General features: G+C 37.3%; 1 protein-coding gene across 1 annotated transcript; it reads left to right on the top strand.

The window, feature by feature from the left end:
- Nucleotides 1-3,475: 3,475 nt before the first annotated feature.
- On the top strand, nt 3,476-16,307 carry LOC126832521 (dentin sialophosphoprotein). Its single transcript, XM_050563336.2, has 3 exons — nt 3,476-3,646; nt 5,862-8,664; nt 15,387-16,307. The coding sequence occupies exons 1-2, from the start codon at nt 3,619-3,621 to the stop codon at nt 6,791-6,793; spliced, it is 960 nt and encodes a 319-aa protein (XP_050419293.1). The 5' UTR covers nt 3,476-3,618; the 3' UTR covers nt 6,794-8,664; nt 15,387-16,307.
- The last annotated feature ends 407 nt before the right edge of the window (nt 16,308-16,714 follow it).

The raw sequence follows: 16,714 nt of genomic DNA, 5'->3' as shown, positions 1-16,714 counted from the left end.
AACTAATTGAACAATCAAGAATAGTCGAGTTAACTTATTGATTTCTATATGTAGCCCTTGGGTATAATAATTTCATTGTTATGGTATTATTAATACACTAGTAATTATATACAATACACACAATCCATGTATCATGTGTAATAAATATAGTAAAATAACAAAGATATTGTTCTGAAAATATTATGTCCGATTTCTGGGCCATTTTACTTTGTCCATTATCTTTTCTTTAGCGTTAACGTCTGTAGGTGTTTATGCTTTCAGACAAAGCGTTTTCTGGTTTGACCAAACTGTACAATAGCTTGTATTAAGTAATTTAACCCCTGTGTACAGGTTCGAAGATTAGTCGTTAATATAGTATGTATACAGTCCTTTAATATGTTGTTAATACTTCGTTTCATTTTATTTGATCTTTTTATTTTAATCACTTGATCATCACGGTAGAAAAGGGCAACAGTCTTTTAAGTTACAAAAAAAAATACTGGACGGGGCAAAGGAAGGGAAACGAAATTGGGCAGGAGAAACAAAAAGTAAATTAGTGATGACAAATTGATTGGTGTCTACTAGTCAACAAACATTCTTCATATATAACGTCGTTATGCTATTTCTGGGGTGCATGAATTAACTCAACCCAGGGCTTTTATTTCTCCGAAAAACTGTCGGTTTGGAAGTTGGAAGTCGGTCACAGCTATCGTCGGTTACTGCCGATTAAACAAAGTAGGCTTATTAAAAATAGGATACAGTTATTAAATGACATTGATAATTAATCAAGATAACAACTTGATAACACATTGCTACTGTGAATAGAATATGGAAGTCTGTTGTTCGGTGGCTGCAACCTCAAACGCTCTTTCGACATAAAATTAGCGTCTTCTCCTCAAGGTATACAGAAATTTAGAAAAACATGAACGATTGGAAAGATACGAGGGTGCAAGATCAGTAAGACAGTCAAAATATTTAAAATTGAATATAAGATCTCATTATAATAGCTATTGGTTGTCAGTGTAATTGATAGTATGTGATCTTCAAGAGCTGTCGAATTATGTAGTATTTGCAATTTACAGTTTTACATGCAATACTTTAGAATTTAGGGAAGATCAACACACTACTGATCCAGAAGACATAAACTAGGCATTCACTGATACTAAGGGCGTCTGACGGGGATACCCAACCACTGAAAATGTCTGAGTCAATTCTAAGTAAAAGTGTCAAAACATTAACCATAGTGTCCTATATGTTCTCGGTTGTCATGCATTGTTGTTTGGAGGAGGAGGGGTGGGGGTCAATTAGGGACATCTTGCGGGTGTACACCACCGCTGAACATGTCTGGTAATGTTCCTTCAATGAGCTAGTCTAGCTTAGATATTTGAGGGGGGGGGGGCAATTAGGGATGTGAGGCGGGGGTGTCCCACCACCGAAAATGTCTGACGGTGGTCATTCTTGATACATGTGAATATGCTGAACATTTTGCAACAAATTTCATGCGGTTAGTAAATGAGCTAGTCTAGCTTAGCTTTTGGGGTGGGGCAATTGGGGACGTCTGGCGGGGGTACCCCACCACTGAAAAAGTCTGCCATCGGTGATTCTCGATTCATGTGAATATGCTAAACATTTTGCAAAAAGTTTTATGCGGTTAGTAAATGAGCTAGTCTAGCTTAGATTTTGGGGTGGGTCAATTGGGGACGTCTGGCGGGGGTATCCCACCACTGAAAATGTCTGCCATCGGTGATTCTCGATTCATGTGAATATGCTAAACATTTTGCAAAATGTTTTATGCGGTTAGTAAATGAGCTAGTCTAGCTTAGGTTTTGGGGTGGGGCAATTGGGGACGTCTGGCGGGGGTGCCCCACCACTGAAAATGTCTGGCATCGGTGATTCTTGATACATGTGGATATGCTAAACATTTTACAAAAAGTTTTATGCGGTTAGTATATGAGCCAGTCTAGCTTAGCTTTTGGGATTGGGCAATTGGGGACGTCTGGCGGGGGTACCCCACCACTGAAAATGTCTAGCATCGGTGATTCGGTATACATGTGGATATGCTGAACAAGTTTAATGCGGTTAGTAAACGAGCTAGTCTAGCTTAGCTTTTGGGGTCGGGCAATTAGGGGGGTCTGGCGGGGGTACCCCACCACTGAAAATGTATGGCATTGGTGATTCTCGACACATGTGGATATGCTGTACATTTTGCAACAAGTTTCATGTGGTTAGTAAATGAGCTAATCGAGCTTAGTTTTTGGCTACCTGTTTTTTTTAGTCTGGCGGACACGCCCCATCGCCTAAAATGTCTGGCAGTGGGCATTCCCAAACATTTTGCAAAAGATTTACGTGGTCAATAAACGAGCTAGCCTATAGCTTAGTTTTTGGATCCAATTCTTTTGCCCCTCTTGGCCACGCCCACCACAACGGGCGCGGCAAACGTTCATATCCTGTGATAGTGACCCATAGGGAACCTAGTGACACATATAGAAATTGGTTAGCTTTTCAGCTAGGTTGACACCCCCTCCCCCCCCCCCCGGGCTCCTTCTTAACAAAAGTGTCCACACCCACCCCGGAAAGAAAAGCAATAAAAAAAAATGGATGAGATATGCTAATAGCAAAATTGAAAGTCGACAGGTTATTCAAATAATGACTGATCTAGTTTAACTGGTATTACCGGCATGGTCATTAATTGTATTGAAAAATCTACTATTTATGGATTGTAATGGCGGTAGATGTAAATATCAACTCGATTCAAGATAACTGCGCATATGCGTATTATGCGCCGTGGTTAGAGTGGCGGCAGAGTAAATGACAATTCAGACGAAAATAACATACTGGAATGTTCAGGCAGTATTCAGAGATTTTGGCTCATAACATACCATTTTGCTCAATTTTCAGCCTTCCTATAATTCTAATCATACTGCAGGGACCTCTCATAAAATAAACTCCGATTCTTTCTCGGAATTCCACGTTTCGTGATAGTCGCCATTTTGTCTTAAAAAAAATCAAATGACTTTTTCGACATCAGTGATTGTCTTATGATTTTGCGGTGGGCTCCCTCATTGTCAGTGGTGCAAACCCGAGATACCGTTATCGTGCGGGCAAAATTACCCCCACAGCACACTGTATTGCCGCCCTGTCGGTGCAGGGCACGAGGACGTTAAACCCAATTTTATTTCATTTCGTAATTTTGCATTAGTTTTTTATTCTGAAAGACACGCAATTCACGAGTTATCCCCCCTTAATGAAGACATATTCGTTGAGGAATAACACTATCACCTGCAGATTAAACAAAATCTATGCCTAACTTTTTATTGAATTATTTTTGTAAACTTTGCATACAAGCCCTATTTTAATGATAAGATACAGAATTAAATAATGATTTGCTATATAATAAACAGAATTTTGTTTATTTTCTAGAAAATCTATATTTTTGTATGATAATTTGGTTGCTTTAAAGAATTCTATTCAAATTTTATTGTAATAATTACCACTAAAGCCAGCTGTTGTTCAGGACGTTAAGCAAATATTCTTACAATAATTACGTTGAGACAAATTATTCTACCGTTTAAGGCAGAACAATTAGTTCAGATTTAGTTCAGCTAATCCTGACATTATCCAAGGAATAAAATTATCAGAATGAATTTTGGAGCCTTTAAAAAATCAGGTTAGCAAATTTTTATACATAATTTTTATATGCATAGGTAGTTAAATTGCCGAACTGGGTTTGGTGGCATTTATATTCTTCTTGAATTTCATATGACAATGTAAGGATAGTTTTTGAGGGCACGATTGTGTGCGCTTTCGTCTAATTCAAAGGCTAGGTCACTAGGCAAATGTTTCTTCTCATGCCCGCAAGCGGTAATCTGGCTTCATTATCCGCGATTTGTCTTTCCGGCGTAGATGTTATTCCATGACGATGGTCCTAGGGTCTAATCTATAAATAAAGCAAATGAATCAACTTTTTAACGGACATTTTCTGATGTAGATTTCTCAAGATGTTAGCTCTTACCCTGTAGATAGGCCTACAGTAGTTTAATTTAAAGACTGCCCCAATTTTAAAACTTGGGCTTGCATTTATTGCTTATTATTTACAAACCATTTTGTGGCGTGAATTTGTTATTAACTTCGTCTTCAGCCAAGGGATGTACCACATCACAGAGACGTGATATTCGGGGAACCAGAGAGCAATTATGTGAACCGAAGTCACCCCGCCTCCCCACGCCTTGAATCTCCGATTACCCGAAATTAAATTGAGAGTGAACCTAAATAGCGAGGAAGAAAACACAGAACTCTTGCAAATAACTTCATTGAATCCCCTTGGGAAGGATCCTGAGTCCTCGAGTAGGTAAAAATGACCCGAGAGTAGCGTAATGCGCAAAATACCTTCATGAACAGCGCCATTCTGCAAATGCTAGTTATATTCAACAACTGGGCTGGATTTACCATTATGCATAGTAGGCCGTTGGCCCGGGGCCTGCGGATATATGGGGCACCCACTAAAACTACATATATAACACCTGAGAGTAGCTTTAACTATAACCTTTTAATATATAATACATTAATGTACTTAATAACGAAAGGTAAATTCCACCTACACGTTATTTTTCAAAAAATAAAAGTATAATACAGCTTGGGACACCGGTCTCCATTTCCAGATGAAAATTGACGAGTTTGAGTTGTATGGATACGTATAACGCATATTGAGTTAGTTGCTTGGCCCTAAGGTAGAGGATTTTCAGGGCTTTTAACACAAAATTAAGAAGCTTTATTCTCCAAAATATATTCAAGATTGGCCCTTTAATATAAAAATTATGACAATAAATTGAAAATAATAATGGAAATGGAAATGGAACAAAATATAAAATCTAACTGTAATATTTTAGAAAAAGGTCATAAAAACTAACATTTTTAGCCAGTATACTGTATGTTAGTATTACACTACATGTGAAGTAAACGTATTAAAACAAGTATTACTATGTTAAAAGTTATATCGTGAATTTCGCTCTAAAGCTCCCACCAACCACCCCCCACCCCCCACCCCGTTTCTTAATCTGTTTTTGTCCTCGCCACCCTGTTTAGTGACCCACCTGCCCTAATTTCTAATCTATAATTTCGTATTATTTAATTGTTATGATAAATATCACCTCTTCAGGTAATATATCATGATTTCTTTATTGAATATTCAACACCAAATATTTCCACACGAATTCTCTTTTTATAACCATTGTTAGCAACAGACTACAGATTGTAAACCGGTTTTTATAATGTATGAGGTGAATTTAATATAGTCTCTATATATCCAGGCTAGTGACTCAACTTTGTTATAAAATAAACTACTGAATCAATAATGCGTAAATTTAAGTAGGTCATGCGGTTATGATATACAGTAGTAAAGCAGTTCATTTGACATTTAAGCCTAGTTCGACATGGTGGACCCAGATGGGAGCCAAGGGGTCTCTAGATCGCACCCCCCCCCCCCCGTCAATCTGATAAAATTCCCCACCCCACCCCCTTTTCCAATCACGTTACGTCATGTTGCGCAGGTGAGAGTTAATGAGGCCAATAAACCTACCTCCGAAAGGAAACAATGTACTCCCACGCCCACTTTTTCCAGCCACGTACGTCTTAAACAATCTCTATGAGAGGGAAAAAATGACATGTTTCAAAGGTGTCGTTCCTCTTCGAAGTAGTGCCCCCCAACCCCTCCCCATTCCCCCATCAAATAGACCATTTAATTTAGGTATTATGTCCTTTACACGGTAACAGGAATGTGAATATTGTTTTTCATTTAATCTTGATTAAAAATGTATTTTAACTCCCTGATTAAATGGAGTGTGTGTACTGAGTATTATTACTGGTGTATTTTCTTCTTTCCATAGCGAATGTGAAAGCCGGTAAGGCTGCCAGCCAGACAGAGGCGAAGTTTGCAGAAGTCGTAGTTGAAGCTAAAGAAAATGCTGGACAAGCCACGGAGCAACTAAGCGACAAAGCCAGTGGTGCTTTTGGATCAGCTAAAGACGCAACTGTTGCTAATACTGAAGAAAGGGTCGCAGACGCAAAGGACCACATACAAGAGAAGGCTGGGGAGGTTTCTCGGTCGGCTAAAGATTCGGCTAATTCTACTGCGGCGGGTGTTAAAGAAAAGATTAACGAATCCGCTAATAGCGCATACAACTCTGCCAAAAGCACTTCGATAGATGCACAAAATAGAGCTGAATCAATAAAAGATGACCTGGGGGACAAGGCTATCGGTGCTTGTGATTCTGTTAGTGCCAGTGTTGTGGATGGGCAGAAGAAAGCTATAGAGGTTAAAGATGACATTCAGGACAAAGCTAGCAGAACTTATGATTCAGCCAAAAATACGACTGCTGATGTACAAAATAAAGTCGCAGAAACTGCGGATAGTCTGAAGGAGCAAGCTACCAGTACCTATGATTCTGCTAAAGCCAACGCTGCAGATGTTAAAGATAACATCCAGGACAAAGCTGCTGGTGCACGCGATTCTGTCAAAGCAAATGTTGCAGATGCCCAGAATACAGCAACAGAGGTCAAAGATAATCTCACGGAAAATGCGAATAGTTCTTATGATTCCGCTAAAAGTACAGCTGTCGATGTCCAAGATAGAGCAGTGGAGTCAAGAGATAAGATTAAGGAAACGGCAAGCCGTTCTTATGATTCCGTTAAAAGTACTGCAGTAGATGTTAAGAATAAATCTGAAGATACTGCCACGTCAATTGGGCAATCTGCAAGTGAGGCAAAAGATTCAGCATCTGCCAAGGCATCTGGGTTCAAGGGGAAATTTGGATTTTAAAAATGTGTTATTGTGGCTTTACTTTTTGTAAATTATATACATTTTTCTTTAAGTTAACATTTTAAATTACAGTAGAATAATAGATATCCAATACAGAATATGTTTTATTTGATGTTTGAGGTCGTTATAAATGCCTGTTTCATGATTCCAACGCTTGTATTGAAGCTTCACTCAAAATAATTTCTGAACATTGCGATGCTAACCTCTGGACATTCTTTCAGCCGACTGGTATAAATGACTTGTATCAATGTATCTGAAAAGACTAGAAGTTCTAACCCTACGTCAATGAGCTCTAGACTTAACACTAGTCCTAAAATTTCATTTTTTCACATAATATCTTTTTCGAAAAGGGAACTATCTATAGATAGCTAAAGTCTTCCACCAATTCCCCATTAGACAATTGCGGTGCTTGATAGATTATTTCCTTTCCTAATGTTTACAATTAGATTTTGAATAACTTTACCACATTCGATAGAAAATTTGAAGTGTGACCGAAAGATTCTAGTAGTTTGTAGTTTCATAGTAATTTGATATATTTTACTTGTCAGTGATGCAGGACGGAGGGCCTGACAAGGACAGCTATCTAGTCCTTCGGATGATACGAAAAACTGAGGTCCCGTGTATACATTGGAATGCACGTAAAAGATCCCTTGGCAGTTGGAATTCGATATAAGAGTAGGCGATAGTGCCGCTTCCCGGGCAAAATTTCCCTCATAGCACACTGTATGGCGTATGCCCGTCTTCATTAGCCCAGCATAGGATCAGAATAGTAGGACGTTAAACCCCATTTCATTTCATTTCATTTGTTATATTTTACAATCAATAATTTCTACTAACTGTACCCATTTTCATTTCTATTTTATCGACAAAAACCCTTCCATTAATAATTCATGTTCTTTGCGTTGGGCCTCGACAAAAATGGGTTATATTAATTTAGCAATATCTCAAATGAAGAATTCGACGAATGCTCATGCATTGGTTTTAAGCTAATTTCCTGCAAGACATTTATGTGCATATTTAACATTGCTGTTACTCGAATACAAATAGTTGGTTCCTCTATGTCCATTATTTTACCGGGTGGGGGGCGCTTTTTTACCCTTTGAGGTTGATATTGTACTATACTATCTTTTATTATCTATTAAGACAGAACAAAAGTTATGAATGCATCAATTCAAAGATTATTTGTATTCTTGTCATACACAATTGCAATATTCAGTAATTGCTCCACTAATGTGTTTTATATTAGGGATAGATCTAAAATGGAAACATAAAATGGAGACACAGATCCAATAGTAAGATGGGCGGTCATTTCCACATTTCTTATAAACGCTCCATATTCGACTTACATGGATGGGTATCTACAACCATATCTTAAGATTGTCAAAATGATAATTTGTTGCTTTAATAATAAAAAGTAAACATCAAAGAAAGATACTCTGATGGTATGTATGACGCATACCAGACACATCCACGAATGGAAAGTTTCCCGCGCATTTTTGTAGCCGCCCTTTTAAATAATAACCCGTCAATGAACCGGGTTTCGGTTGTTTCCCGCGCAATTTGTTAACCACGCCTAGAGTTTAATGGTCATGGTGCCCCATATGTAAAAACTTTCCACTAAAAACAAGTTTCAATCAATGAACTTAGCGACCAACCAATATACGATCTAGTGGGTGTATATAACATATTTAGCACTAAGGCAGTCACTCAGTCCATTATTCAGAGCAGAACGAGATTGAAAGCTGCAGGCGGGTATACAATCTATTATTCAGAGACAGCTATAACAGATTTACAACTCCGCCAGTCTCTCATCGACTTCACATCGTTCTATTAAACAGCCAACATGAATTTCGGAGATATCAGCAAGTCAGGTAAATTGTTTTTGAGACATTTATTTTGGTGAAATAAGATAATTTTGCAGGATAGGATAAGAGAGGATTCTTATAGAAATATTTAGAATTGCAGACAATCAATAATAGATCTATAGAAATGTTTGCTTAGTATTCCATGGTTCCATATATAGAGCGTATTATACTTCAAATCATTCCACTATCTTGATGAAAATTACACTACAATGTCAATGAAACCTTACCTTAGAAAAATTGCCCGACAGTTAATGCTTCTACTTTCAGAAATTTTCGTCCCGGTTTTCTGTTGTTCGAGGCCATATCCCTTGAATCGTTTAACGGGTTTGGGGTTGGTTGTTGGGTTTATTTTTGTTCAAAAAGAGAAAAAAGAACAGAATGTTTTGGGTTTTTTTGTAAAGTAAACTGATAGTTTGTAAACAGTTTACAGATTGTTGCTTTGAGTATCTGGATATTAGGAGTCATGCGCCATTTCACTCCTTCACCAAACTTTGCATTGATATGCAACAAAATCTTAGGCTCAAAGAAGGATTAAATCCTCCATTTCATATTATATGGTATCTTTTCTTTTTCAACCTGACAAGGACAGCTGTCTAGTCGTTCGGATGGGACGGAAAACCGAGGTCCCGTGTTGGAATTCGATATAAGAGTAGGCCATAGTGCCGCTGTCCGGGCAAAATTTCCCTCATCGCACACTGTATGGCGTATGCCCGTCTTCATTAGCCCAGTTCGGAGCAAAACAGTAAGACGTTAAACCCCATTTCATTTCATTTTCTTAAATCTATGCATGAATACGAACTCGTTGTCATCTTCACAGCCATGTGTTGTACATTCTCGTTTAGTTATTCTATATGGGTTACAACCTTGTTAAACATCGAATACCTGCATAGGGATGATGATACTCTGTATGCATGCCGTTGCCTAGTCGAGTTGGCTTGAATTGTTGAATCACTATTTCTGTATTCATGCATATTCTGGGGAACGCCTTAACTCATAATATACGCCATTGTATGCGGTATGTTTGAACATTTGCATTGTAAAAATGAATTTAATTTAAAAATGATTTACATTAACAAGCAACAAAAGTATAGTGTTGAAGAATCTTTTAAACATTTGTTCGAGTCAAAGCGTTTAAATCAACCTCAAAATTATCCCGGTTTGATTTATTAAATAACATCGTTATGGTTTTCAAATTTATTAAAGAAATATTGCTTTTCATTCATATATTTTCGTCCATTTGTGTTTTATTTTGCGTTTTTAATGTTGTTATTTGGAAATTGGGAATTTTCTCTTTAACCACCGACCCTGTCTGGTTGGCTTCGGAAAGGCAAAATTGCTAGATTTAACCCATATTTTGAATTGACGGTGAAAAGGAAATGACTATAGCCCCATCAAGAAATAGTTTATTCTCGTACAATATTATAACCACGTGTTATTTTACTCAGTGGGTAATATGCAGACCACGGTCTGAATTGTATAACGTTTTAGTCATTCGGTAAACAAAATAGATGCCTTACAGACGATACAAGTCTAGCTATTTGCTTGTAGGCCTATTATTATTGCTAATTTTATGTTATTGCACATCTGCACGGCTTGCGAGGGAAGAGTGTCTGGTTCGAGTACGAGAATGGTGTATGTTTAGATCTCCGCCGTGGGGTTTTAGTGGTGATAATTTCAGAATTGTCCGGAGGTTTTTTTTTAAATGTTATAGTCGTTTGTCCTAGGTGGCGGGTGCAGGTGACGACAATATTATGTTTACATTAATGTTGGCGTATTAATTCATATATTTATGATGGCGAAAGTTGAATTGAATTAGAACTTTTGTTTGTGAACCATGAATTCGGTTGGTATGATCTATATCGTCTGATGTTTCTTAATTAATCAATAATATAGAATGGCCATCCAGGATGTCTGTGTTTATCACAATTCACCGGCAGGCTAGATTTAATTGATCTTTTGTAAATTGAACTCGTATAGAACATTATTAATTGTTTGTTTATTAGCGGATGAAGAGAGAACACCATATTGTAATTTGGTGTGAATGAATAAATTAATAAGGAAAAAAAACAATTTCCTTTTAAATTCCAACAATTAAACAGTCTTCTGTAAAATAAGACGTTAAACCCAATTCCATTTCATTTCCAACAATTCAAAGTCATCGCCTTCAACATTCAATAAATCAAAGTGTAAAATATTTTCTGCGCCAAAGTGCAATAACTTTTCTGCGTCAACCGGGATAATGAAGACGAGCACACGTCATACATTGTGCTATTAGAGAAATTTTGCCAGGACAGCAATTGAATTCCAGCTGCTATGGTTTCTTTAAAGTAGCTAAGTCTCTAACTCAATATCATCCAATTGAAAACACGAATTATTTGTCAATTTAAATTAACATTGATGTTGTGATCTTACCGGGAAGAGAAGTCATGTCGAACGGCGGCGCCATATTCTTACCTGGAGAACATGTGCAAGAAATACTACCGGTGTAGACTGGTATAACCAGACACTAGAGGTTGCCACTCGATTGAGAATTCGCCGAACATAACTGATTAGAAATTCCAGTAAAAACAGAAACGATTGAATGTAAATCAGTTTATATACATTCATATTACATTATTATATGTGTGCCAATTTCTGTGTCCCAATTATTAGCGATTTAGCTCCTTTAACGTATAAGCATGCGAACGTGTACACAGGACCTCAGTTATTCCGTTCGTTCCATCCGAACGAAGAAGCTGCTCCTTGCAGGTCACCCGTCATGCAACACTGACAAGAGGAAACCGGACAGGAAAATCCCAGGGAACTTTCTCGACCAACACCAGCCCTCTGGTTGGTCAGCCAGCAGTACCTTACTCGCCGAACCACTGCGGTTTCCATTTACACATTAAATATGTAGGTTAGGTGTTTAAGTTAAAACCAGTTGTATGAATGAAAAGGTCGTGACCTTTTACTTACTACTGACGTAAATTACATCGTGATGTTAATTCCTATATAAATTCACTAAATTTGAATACTGACCCCAATTGTATGTGGTTGATCCTTTACTGTTCAACCGCAAAGATATGCTTTTATTCTTACTCCTCAACGTATGAATCGTTTTTTGGGGGTTTTATTTTTAAATTTATGAAACTTGCATTAGAGGTTTAATGTCGTCGGAAGTGGGGATTTGCAATTTTACAGCCACGAATACATAAAAGTAAAACCGACATACGAAACGTATTAATAAAATGAACATCTGCTCCGGTTTATTTTATAAAAAAAGATGAAATTCACCCAGTTCAATTTCATTTCGAATTAAATAATTGCTATCATGACGAAAATAGTCACAAACCTGTTATGTATATCGTTGTCCCTGCTAAATTAAATAATTGCTATCATGTCGAAAATAGTCACAAACCTGTTATGTATATCTGTGCCCCTGCTAAAATTTATAAGCTAAAGATATTAACGTTTCGAAATGAAAATATGGGAATTTATAATTAGAAGGGGTATATCAATCAAAAATAGTATGTAGAGGTATTCATTCTTCCTCTGTGAACTAATAAACTGCTGTTTTAGAAAGCTGACATAGACTCGGGTTGTATAAGATAGATATATAGGCCCCTGGATAATCATGTGTTACGCTAGGATAAAAATAGACAGGTTATCATACTTGCCGACCCAACCTCATCTCATTTAATTACTTAATTAGTTTTTATCGATCAAGTGATTGGTTAGAACTAAACACATACTGTATCTATCATTACCCTTCTAGCACTCCTGATTCATATAGATCAATAACTACTTCATTATACGTCATTTTATTATATTCCCATCCTGTGCTTACAGCGGTATTTGGTGGGGGGGGGGCGTTTTCAGGAATTTGAGCAGGGGAGGGTCTGAGACATTCTTAAGTGCAAACATCGCATAATAGGAGTTAAACCAAAACTGTGAATATGCTTCGCACGTTATTTTGATCAATGTACCCCACCACCCGACACCTTTTGGACAACCGCTTGGTGGTGGGAATACGGTCATTTCAATCTGAAGTTAGATTTGCATCATAGCATATAAAGTAACATGATGGCAATATTCGAAAATGTTAATATAACTTCTTTTAATATTAGTCTAGATTTTCTGGAAATCTAAACCAAAGTAGTTTTACTTCGTGTCTTCTAAATGTTAATAAAGTTACACCTTTAGCAAGTATTAATGTATAAAGGCAACACTATTAGAAAGTATTTGTGTATAGAGGCAACACTTTCAGCAAGTATTTGTGTATAGAAGTAACACCTTTTCAGGTATTTGTATTTGTGTATAGAAGTAACACCTTTTCAGGTATTTGTGTATAGAGGCAACACCTTTAAAAAGTATTTGTGCATAAAAGTAACAGGTTGAGCATGTATTTGTGTATAACAGTAACGCTTTTAGCAAGTATTTGTGTATAGAAGTAACACATTTAGCAAGTATTTGTGTATAGAGTCAACGGCTTTGAAAAGTAATTGTGAATAGAAGTAACATCTTTAGCAAATATTTGTGACTTCATATATTCGGCAAAATAACATACCGAGTTGCTGTACCGCGTTGTCCATTTTATCCCCTATTAATTCAGTAGAGTGATTTACTTCTGACCGAATGACTATTTTATTGAGGATGAAATTAGTCTATTTGAAGCTTTTAGTGAAGAATAAACAGGTAGTCAACATCTTTTTATCCCCTTGATTAACAAAGGGGATATAAGGCTAAAACTTATGTCTCACCGACATCGACCATCATCCATGACATGTTTATTATCACTTTTTTAATGCCGTGAAACCGGTTTTTCACCTTTTCTGAATTGCTCAAACCCGAATACCAAATTAGTTATGAATTAATTGATGGTGAACCAAAGGGGTTCTTTATACGATGCTACTCTAGACAACTTGTCAAAGGTAGCGCCTAAGGTTGTATGGCTTGGTATGATGTAAACGCCGCTATCTGGGCACAATTCTCTTCCCTAGCATGACATAGACCGTAATATTGGCGTCTTTGTCAAGAATACACCAAATACGTGTTCATCATACCAAAAGATCTTTCGATTCACCTAGTTAACGGAAATGCAAGCGCGCTAGCGTGCTAAAGGCATCGTTCTTTCCAATAATTCCCGAATAATGGATTGGTGGGCTGACCTAAGAGTTTGTACACATTTCCGATCTAACTGTATATTCAAGTCACGTCAGATAAAAAAAAATATTGTTTCAGTATAGTGTCTCTTTGAGCTATTGTGGATAAATAATGGACGCCGACTGTAATGTATGGTTTAATAATGTCGCTCGGTACAGAAAGGTAACAAGGTAACAAAATAATCAAAATGGGTGTTAACTCAATGTTGTTCATAACAACATCTGATTAACTGAAATTAACTCGAGGGCTTTTAATATTTTTAAATTTCCAAATACATTTTTATACGCCCACGTTGAAATGTTGTTGTGTTTTGTCACCCCGTCCCGTTCATGTTGATATGAGTTATGGCTTTTGACCATTTATACAATCTTGTGGGCATTCTACAGACCAAAGTTATCATTCAATTGCCTTGAATTCACAGTTTGTATGTCCTTAGTGAGATGAAGAAGTCGTGAGAACGAATAGATTCAGAGTTATGGCCCGCGGTCGCCTGGAGAGCGAAGTTTGTTGCACATGACCAGTGTCTTGTAACTGCTACCATTACACATAAAATATTTAGTTGCCTGGAAACTTATCATTCTCATTAAGAGTTACTAGAAAGGTTGGCTCGTTTCACTGTTTTGATATTGAGTTTGTTACTTGATATAATATAAACTAAAATATCTGCGTCTAGGAAAATAACAACTGAAAGCGTCTACGTTTTCCTTGCGAAGCACAGGCCAGAAAAAGTTAAATTATCCTGAATTAAGTGCCGGATTAAGACTCATGGTGACACTTGCCCTCTCCCCAAAATAGGTTGTTTTTGTTGAAATTGAATTATATAAATCATATTGACGATTATCTTTTACACAATGTTGGTTAAATAGAAAAAATACTATCTAAAGTAGGTTGAGCTGAATGCTCGCTCAGTCATGCTTACTTTTAGCAATTTGTATAACAAATAACAAAATGCAGTGCAGTAAATTTAGATGTTACGTGCCTTTACTGTACTAACGTCATCTGCAATACTATACCATACTAAATTGTGCAGCCATCCATGCGTCATAGTGAGAGAGAGAGAGAAAGAGAGAGAGGGGGGGGGTAACGTCGACTCAACACAAACTAGGTCATTTCGGGACTAACATATGGTTTAATTTTATTTCAATAATTCGCTTGCGCGTAGCATTGGGGGGAAACCGGAGGACTGGGAGAAAAACAACGAGGTTGGACAGGCGACCCTAATCCTTGTCACGTACAGCCGGGGATTCGAAACCACGCCAGATGACTATGACAGGCATTATATGATACAGCGCGCACGTGGTAACCATTCGGCCATCCATCCCCCATGCGTCATAGTGGAACGTAGAGTTGTTATGCCACACATACGCAAACACATATAATAGTTATAAAACAACTATGTAATGTACGTGTTAAACGAAATCATGTATTCTAACTTTCTTAGGGGTCCCTAAACCGTAAGGGTGGGAGGGGGCACTGACGCGGGTGCGCCATGAGTAATATGCCACTGAGTGGAGACACCAAAATATCAGGGGGTAGAAAAAATCAAAACCAGCTTCATTTTCTAATTTTTTTCCTTCTAATTTCAGTAAAAGATGGCGCCAGCCAAGCTGCTGGACAGGCTGGTGAGAAGGTCGAGGAAGTCGTCGAGCAAGTCAAAGAAAAAGCCGGAGAAGCAGTGGAAGGTCTGCAAAACAAAGCTTCCAATGCTTTCGGGTCCGCTAAAAGTGGCGCCGAGGATACCGGTACGAAGGCAGCTACCGATGCTAAAAATACAGCTGAGGATGCAGCAGCGGGTGTAAAAGGGAAATTTGGATTTTAATACCCTGATAAAATGTGAACAATTTGTATTAGTAGCTTTTTACATTTATCTATAACACTGTAGACAATAAGTTGCGAAGCGTTACAACATAAAGATGAAAACATAGCTATGGAAGATGGAATGTGTCATTAATGCATAAAATCAAAGAATGTGATGATTCTGAATGTAACATCAATCGGAAATCTTCACATGGACGGTTAATTAGACCTACCAGGTGACCACAATCAAATTTTTTACTGAGGATCAGAACTGCGGTGTTGGCGTTCTGTGAAATCGTATCTCAGCTATAAACAAACATTTTCCGAAAATAACATTCCAAATTAAATTTCACACTCTATGTGTGGTGATATCATATGGATCATACAAAACAACCTTCTAAAATCTATAATAAGCAGAAATTGACATGATTGGAAGATAAGAAACTGTTATTGTTAATGTTGTCATCAATAATAAATCAATGAAAAATTACAGGAAGATAATAAATACTTTCTGAAAATATTTCGAAATATCAAGGTCTTTCAGGACTGAAATTACTGAGAATATATTAAGCTTTGTTTTATTAAAGAAAAAAATACACAAAGATTAGGGCATTATACTCATCTAAGAAATTTAAATCAAAATCTATGTATGTTTTATTAAAAGTTAATATCTTAAAATTTAGTTTTGAAATAAAGTATTTGTTCCTGAACTGTGTGCATCGTATTACAATATTTTAGGATGTTGATTGCCCAACACTTCTGATCAACATACATGTTGAATGTAATTGCCGTTACTGTCCAGAAGGTTATGCTGATCGAGTTTCAAAGGACCAGGGTGCAAAATATGCGCAAGACACTGGTCACTCACAAATTAAAAGTATACTATATATATAATACGATATTGCCCGTGTAGTAGCAAACACTGTAGTCAATTCTGGGTGTGTTGTAAACAGTTGACTGTCCATATAGATTATGTCGACCCAGTTTCGCATGAACTGGGTGCAAAATGCGCGTAAAACACTGGTCAAACACAAATTAAAACAAGCCAACAGTGAGGCTGATGTCCCCCACTGATTTCCTGAAATAAATAGATGACACATATTAATTAACTGCACGT

Source organism: Patella vulgata, chromosome 1 (genome assembly GCF_932274485.2).
Source record: "Patella vulgata chromosome 1, xgPatVulg1.2, whole genome shotgun sequence".
In the NCBI taxonomy this organism is placed as follows: Eukaryota; Metazoa; Mollusca; class Gastropoda; family Patellidae; genus Patella; species Patella vulgata.
The sequence above is the reverse complement of the archived record's forward strand: the minus strand, read 5'-3'. Positions and strand labels throughout refer to the sequence as shown.